Source organism: Numenius arquata, chromosome 20 (genome assembly GCF_964106895.1).
Source record: "Numenius arquata chromosome 20, bNumArq3.hap1.1, whole genome shotgun sequence".
In the NCBI taxonomy this organism is placed as follows: Eukaryota; Metazoa; Chordata; class Aves; order Charadriiformes; family Scolopacidae; genus Numenius; species Numenius arquata.
This window is the reverse complement of record NC_133595.1, coordinates 4,310,052-4,317,753: the sequence shown is the minus strand read 5'-3', so window position 1 is coordinate 4,317,753 and position 7,702 is coordinate 4,310,052. Positions and strand designations below refer to the sequence as shown.

Sequence of the window (7,702 nt, the reverse complement as noted above, 5' to 3'; positions counted from 1 at the left end):
TGTGTACATTATATATATAGAGAGAGACACACACACAAATATATATTTCTAAAATTCATTACCTGTTGTTCCCACCCACCCCCCTCCAAGAAGTGGAGATTATTATTAATATCGTACAACTGAAAACATGGAAAAATAAAACCCAGAAAGAAAAATGGGGGGATAGAGCCCCACCCATAACAAAGGGTCCCCAGATGGGCACAGGCCCCACGCACCATGCAGGGAGCAAGGAAAAGCAGCTGGTACCCTCAAGGTTCATGTCCGTATAAAAGGGTATTTCTTGCTGCGTCCTGCCCCCATGTTCTGTGATCTGCAGAATGAAGCGATGCAGCACCAGTCCTGCTGCGAACCTGTCTCTCTTATGGGGCCTGTGGAGGAGCGTGGGTTTCCTTCCTTCCTCTCTCTCTCGTGTGTGTGTGTGTGGCACGGAGTTTGTTTTTCACTTGCCGTCCCAATCTTTGTTCTTGCCTCATATGGGGTCCTCTTAGTAATTCTGTGTAAGAGCAAAACCAAACCACTGCCGCTGTTGTCTCTAAGATTAAGGAGAAGCTGCTGGAGCAACGGTAGAGGCTGGGGCAGCAGCTGGAGCTGGAGCAGGAGTTGGGGCTGGAGTAAGGGCTGGCTCGCCCTGTGGCCTGGAAGCATCGCCATGGTCTGTGGAAGAAGCAGCCTCCTCTGGTTCTCCATCTTCTTTAGTGGCCAGGCCCTCAGGGTCAGGCAGCGATTCTTCAGAATCTGTGTTCAGGTCTTCCTCTTCATCATCCTCCTCCTCATCATCATCATCCTCCTCCTCTTCATCATCATCCTCTTCTTCATTCATCTCCTCCTCGTCATCTTCTTCATCCTCTTGGGAAGAGTCGTCCTCGTCCTCCACATCACCAGAGCCAGATGCCACCGCCCCCCTCTCCTGAGGTGCGGTCCCGGCTCTGCTCGGTGATGGACCTTCAGTGACTTCTGACTGCTTCTTGCTGAGGTCCAGGGAATCGTTGAGGCCCACACCAGCCGCGTTCTGCAGGAAGAAGAGGGAGCTGTTGTTGTCAGTGCTGAGGTTGAGGGAACTGTCCAGGTTGATGGAAGAGTTCTGGATGTCATACTCGAGAGTGGAGTGGGCAAGGCCCTCAGGGCCTGGAGAGATGGCAGGAAGCTCCCCTCGCTCCTGCTTCTCATGTTTGCGCTTGTGCGAGTCCATCTGTGACATGCCCACCACCGTGTGTTTGCAGCCGGGGTAGGTGCAATGGAAGTGGGAGCACTTGAGTTTGTACTTGCAGTCAGGCACCTCGCAGTCCACACTTGAGCTGAACTGGCAGAAGCCAGCAGCGCTGATGACGTCCTGCTTGCCGTGGTGCTTACGGTGGGCTGTCACCTTAGTGCTGTCAGTGCAGCGGAAGCCACAACGCAGACAGTGGAAGTGTGTGCTATTGCCAGAGAACTGACAGTCTGGGAAGTTGCAACTCAGCGAAGACTTGAAGCGTTTGAAATCATCCAATACCAGGTTGTCAACGCGATCGTGATGCTGGGCGTGCTTATACATGTGGGTACGGCCACAGAACTTGTAGCCACAATTCTCCCGCGTGCAGTGGTAGTGGGTAACCTTGAGAGAGAATTGGCAGCTGGAGTCCTTGCAGTCTTCGTAGAGGTCATAGCGCCGAAATCCCTCCAGCATCATCCCTTCATCCAGCATCTTGCGCGAGGATGCGGTCTTACGGCGCTTGCCAAATGGGGACATGTCCTCAATAATCCAGAAACGCTTTTTGGCCCCTGAGGCAGTTGGCATAGTGATGGTATTCCCTGAGGAGAAAAAGCAAAGAGTGGTGTTGCTGACAGCCAGGTCTCTCCATCCCCAACCATCCTGGCAAGCTCTGTATTTGCCAAGACTGTTCCCACCCAGCAGCCCATCCCTCAAGCGTTCAGCAAGCCTGGACTCTGGGACTGTGGGCAGGCTGATGGCGGCTGCTCAGCGCTTTCTCAATTTTCACCATATCCCACCTTGCCCTTAATTGCTCCTCTGGTATACGTTACGTTGTCCGAATGCTAACTGTTGCTTCTCTCTTTTGCTACTCTTGCAGTTTCTCTTGCTGCTTTCTCTCTGGTCCTGTGTTCCTCAAATCAGACTTTAATACCATCGAACTGGCTTGTTCCAGTCCAAAGGCTGAGGTGTTTTACTATAGTTCACTGGGGTTGAAGCGGTAAAAGAGTTTAAACATGCTAAAAACTGGTACGTATACACTGTTTTCCCCAATCCAGGCTCTTGTAATACACTACAATTGCCAAGGAGAGGCAGGAAGTGAAGGAAGATCCCATGCGTGATTAAAACTGCAAGGGGGGGGATTTATAGAAATAGGATGGACTTTGGCCAGGAGACTGCAACATCCCTCACTCTAATGAGCCTACATATTACGATGAGTGCACTTAGAAAGACAGATGGACAGATGTTCAATGGGGCTAATTCTCATCATCACTAGCCAGTGGACTCTGAGAGAAAATACCAGTTCTACAGCTTTCCCTTGGGTCTCAAAAATCACATGATGCCCCTAGTAAATAAAGAGCCCTCATCTATCTTCCACTTTCATTCACAGGGCCAGCATAACTGGCTAGTGCTCCCGTCCCCTAGGATCAAGCTGACATCAAGGACTCGACCTCATCATATCTCTGAACTTCTTTTTCTTCTCTGCTTGCTATTTCCAGAATCAAACCACAATCTCCAGTATCAACATGCAGCACAGATGAGGTTGGAGGCAGGAATTTCTCACCAGGTGCAGAACTGTGAGTGTAATTGGAAATTATAGCTTGCAACTAAAACATACTTTTTTTTTTTTTTTTTTTTTTTTTTGCCTCTCTTGATGCTGAAACTGCCATCCTCTTAAAAAGAGCAGGTTGCATCCTTGTCTGCAAGACTGAAGAAACAGTCAACTGTTTGACTGTTGCAGAATTATTTTTTTCTGGCTGATAAGCAGGTATTAAAGGCGATAAATGCTATTTTTGCCACATCTGGCCCTTCAAATGACAACCTTTTAAGAGAACATGGTGATTGTTGTGGGAAGCCTCCAAAAGCTGAAGTGATACAAGTCAATGGAAATGGTAGCAGCAACCCCATCTCCTGCACCGTTCACACGATTGCAGGATATGCAAAGAACAAAAGATTTTTCCACAACCGTTGGTTACACGGCACTTTGGCTCAGGCTGCAAATAAAGACACCAGCTTGGGGCATCCCTGGTGAGACCATCTTAGTGACATGTAGCTGGTGGAAACAGTGTGCTAAGGCTAATTTAACCAGCTACCAATGAAAGAGTAACTTTCTGTCACTGCAGATTTTAAATTGGCAAGCTCTTAGCTACAGAATCTGTGACCAGTTACTCTCTGCTCCCCCCCAAACATCTGATACATCGTTCTCCGCTTCTAGGCAACTAGTTTAAGTGCATCGTTGCCTGGACAAATTGCCGCTCTCCAGATCAACTCCTTACTCCCTCTTTAAAAAAAAAAATTACAGCCAAACCATCATGTCTTTTATCATTAGTTTGAACGCTCATCTTGTCTGCCTTCACACAGGAATCAGGATAAGCCATAACTAGAGATGAAATAACTAGAATTTAAACTTTACCCATTTAAAACTCAATGTATCTGCCCAGCTTTCACAACAGTTCAAACAGATGGGCTTAGAACTTTAGTTAAACTAATTTTCTTTTCTCATACAGGCAAAGTTTCAGAGCAAGGGTATGAAGAAGAGACGATAACCTGGTACCCTCTCCTCCTTCAGCCACTAGACAACGTTCAGGCCCTAGCACCCAACCGAAGATTACAAATCTCAACAGATTTAATCCCAAACAAATCTCAGTGGTAAGTGCAAGCCATAAACTTCTCTTTTCAATTACTACTAATGTAAACATTCATGAGACTATACAAAGGTAAAAAGAAATGTAAAAATACAACATTAGAGGAAAGCACAGCACAAGATTAAGTTGCATGCAAGTGAGTTTGAAAAAAAAAAAAGCAGCAAAAATATAGTTTCTTGTGAATTTTGTTCATTGGAACACACTCCTCTCCCGCCAAGTCCCATGAGCAAAACCTGTGAACTTCCCAGTGGAGTTGGTCCCGCAGCCATACTCCCAACCGTTTGCCTTGTATTTGTGCATTACTAAAACCGGCAGGAAGAATGACTGGGACACTTGTAGGCTGCCAGAATCCTCTTAAGTGTGAAGTTTAAGCACAAATACGCCTTTAATTAACTAGAAAAGAGCTGGGAGTTGGGGAAAGAAGCCAAAACTGAGACACACCCTAAAAAACATTCCCAGCTGGAATGAGAACCTCCAGCCTGAGACATCTCTGATCTTAGTCACACATGGGAAACATGGCAGCTCAGAATTAAAATCTAGATGTATTTTCTGCAGCTGTTAAGAGCAGATGTAAATAACAGCGAGTGTGAGAAACAGCCTGAGCTGTCTGATGATGTCACCGCGGTGACACTGACTGTACTTTACTCTCTTACTGGTGCTGGGGAAAGCAGCCCTGGATTTTATGGCTTCGTATATGAATAGGAAGCAGTGAAGCTTATAAGATCTATAAAAATACAGGAGCCGGGTGCCTTGTCAGACATTTACCTGCTGGGATGGGGACAGCAGACTACGGGAGGCACTGGGTTGGGTGGCCTGGAAGATCTGAACAAGAGTTCCAAGTCCCATTAACGCTACATGAGCAAAAGTTTGCTTTGTGGCCACCGTGCTGTTATCAAGAGGCTGAAAGGGCTTTTTAGCTATGGATTTTGTTAGATTTGGAATTCCATAGTTTGGAATTGGTGGCAATTGCTCTCAGGTATCCAAATGTCCCTCAGTGATTTGCTGTGGTTTTGGTTACCCTTCTTTGCTGTGGTTACTGTGTCAGCAGACAAAAGGAGTAGGCACAGATGGGCCTTTGGATAAAGTTAAATAAGACACAGAGTGACGTTTGCTTTTTTACTGACTCAAAGGTGCAGAGAAAAAATTGTGGGCAGGGTGAGTGGGGAAGGAGATGGGCACAGGACACTAGGAGAGAAAGGAAAGAAGTGTTACCTGCTGCATCCTGAACTAAGGGAACGTCACTTTTTACTGGAGTTGGAGTGGCAATGATGGGCGAAAACCCAGTGGTGCTGGCGGCAGGCATGACAATGCCTCTGCTGGATCCAAGAGTGGCACTGAGCAGAGAGTATGAGAGACAAGATGGAGAGAAAAGATAGGGGAGGGTGGGAAGGGGAGACCTAAGCAGGGCTTGTGAGAAAGATGGAGGCAGAGATGGTGGTTGAGGTTGTGGTGCATTGTGGGTAGCGTCATCGGCAGCAGCGGTAGCAGTAGGAGGAACCAGGCAGCCTGGAGAATGTGGAGAGAAAAAAAAGCAGAAAAAAAAAGGAAAAAAAAACAAAACAACAAAACCAAAACAAAAAAAACAAAAACAAAACAAAAAACAAAAGAACTGAAATGAGAACCCAAGAGCAGAAGCAATATGATGAAAATGGAAAATACATTCACAAATGTATGAAACAGAACTGTAACAGAGAAGAAACAGAAGGTGAGGAACTGACAGCATCAGGAAGAGGAGGGTTGTCTCTGCAGAATGCAAGGTGGCTTTAGTGGCCTGGGGGAAGAGCCACAGGCTTTCATGCAGGAATTCCTGCTCGTTTGGTCCTTGTTCATCTGTCTAGTGCCAGCTTGTACCAGCTCATAGCTGTAAGGGTGGTCTTACGCTTTGAGTGGTGGAGTTCATCCTACCCGGATAGCAGTGGGGGGCCATGTCCTAGAAGTGTGACTTGGGCCAGATGGCATCCTGACAAAGGAGAGAGTGCCAGGAACCACTGTCCCATGAGAACTCTCTGGAGGAGCTTTCATGTCATGGGACAACCACTGTCATGACCCAGCAGTGTTCATAACAACATACGGTGAGCTGTGCTACATAACCTTCATCTAACTGGTGTGGGAAAGAAAAGGAGGAAAATGTGTGTAAAATTAAAGCAAACTCAGTGAGGCAGCCTGTCTAGAATGTAACACTTAACCCTGGGAAAGACAGCTAAGAGATCTCTGGATCATCACTAGATGATAACATAATTCATAAAAGATACCTGACTACTGAAAAGACAACTCTGCAATACAGGGCAGTGGGAGATGGCTACACGTTATCCTGGCAAATGGGAAACAGTGGCAGAAACTTATTTCCAAAAAGAGGGGATGATGGCGGTTTCTTCTGTGCAGCACTGCACAAAGTGGAACAAGAGTTTTTGCATGAGGAAGGGAGCTCAGTGAGCTGCTTTTATATGTTGATTTCTCAAGATGTGGTAGGTTTTTTTCCCCTGTGTATATAGTATTTGCTATTGCACAATCTTTCTGTACCTCAACAGTACAGGACAGTGCCTGACTTCAGATGCGGCACGAGGAAATACAAAAGGACAGCAGGGGAAATGTTGAGTACAGAAGAGGCCCACAACTTTTTTTTTCTTTTTTCTTTTTAAATCAGTTATTAAAATAGATTCAACTCCAAGACACAGGCTAAAAACCTCTCTTCAGGGAAGAAAAAATATACGCTGTTAGTTCATGGATGCTTGAGATGCACACTTTGATGGATCTCTCCTCACAAATGATGGAGGAGCTAGGTTAGTACGAGGCGCTACTGTGAAGCTGGCACAGTTTTTGTTTTAAGGTGCAGTTGTCCTTTGGCCTCTCTTCATGAGTTTATCTCCCGAGAGAGCAGGCAACTGATGCCCCATGTCACACACCCTCCCTTCTCTCTTACCTGCTGATGTACTTTCATTGCCCACTGGAGTGCTGGAGCAGCTGCGGTCCATATTGGAAGATTCAGAGGAGATACCCCCAGGGCTACAGCCAGTGTAATCCATGTACTCATCTGTTTCAGTGTCCATCATGCTTGGGGGTCCCTGAAAGGAAGCTGGGGTTCCTGATGAGGCTGGGCTGGGTGCCATGCTGCCAACCTGGGGGAGATTTTCATTTCTTGGAGTGTGGCCAATAACCTGCAGCAAGAAAACAGGACGGGGACTTTCACACCAAAAGCAAGATGCCAAGACCAAAACCATCTGTCTGCACGTTTATTTCTCTCTGCCACAGTTCATGAGGGATAGCTGGAACATGCTCCTGAGTGGAACCCATGGCACTGTGGCCAGGAGCGTGAATCTTCCTTCACTGGGAGCTCAGAGCACTAAACTTGGCACATGTATCCTGGTATGTGAATTGTGATGCGCTCAGAGGCTGGGAGTGTTAATCTTGGCACCAGGATCCTGGTGTGTGGATTCTGATGCATTCAACAACAGGAGGTGTTAATCTTGGCATTACTACCTTACTGTGTAGGTCCTGCTGCAGTTAGAGACTGGAAATACAACTACCGACATGACTGTCCTGGTGCCTGCGTGCTGAGACATTGCAACAGGGGAACAGAGGCTGAAACCAGTGACGTGTCTGTACACCGTGTTCACACATGGCTGCTGTGGCCTGGCCTGGAATGGTCCTCTGGAGAGTGACATGGGTAGGTACCCAGCAGCAACGTCTATCCAAACACACCACTAAGTGCCTACTGAGCACTAAGGAATGGGAAAACTGGAGTTAGTATGTTCAAATGCAAAAAGGCAGTGGCAGTTCAGTAATTTGGTTAGGTTTGCCACATGCCAATTTGTGATTTCATCCTTGTTTTGTTGTTTGCTGGACAAACTGGGCAGCAATAGGGTAAGACCAG

At 46.8% G+C, this 7,702-nt stretch overlaps 1 protein-coding gene across 1 annotated transcript in view; it reads right to left on the bottom strand.

Moving 5' to 3' along the window:
• Positions 1–538: 538 nt before the first annotated feature.
• CASZ1 (castor zinc finger 1) overlaps positions 539–7,702 on the bottom strand; it is an 81,908-nt gene continuing 74,744 nt past the window's right edge. Inside the window, exons 17-19 of the mRNA XM_074161448.1 lie at positions 6,752–6,986; positions 5,044–5,337; positions 539–1,788 (exon numbers count right to left, since the gene is read on the bottom strand). Coding sequence (XP_074017549.1) covers positions 539–1,788; positions 5,044–5,337; positions 6,752–6,986 — 1,779 coding nt within the window. The remainder of the gene's footprint in view (positions 1,789–5,043; positions 5,338–6,751; positions 6,987–7,702) is intronic.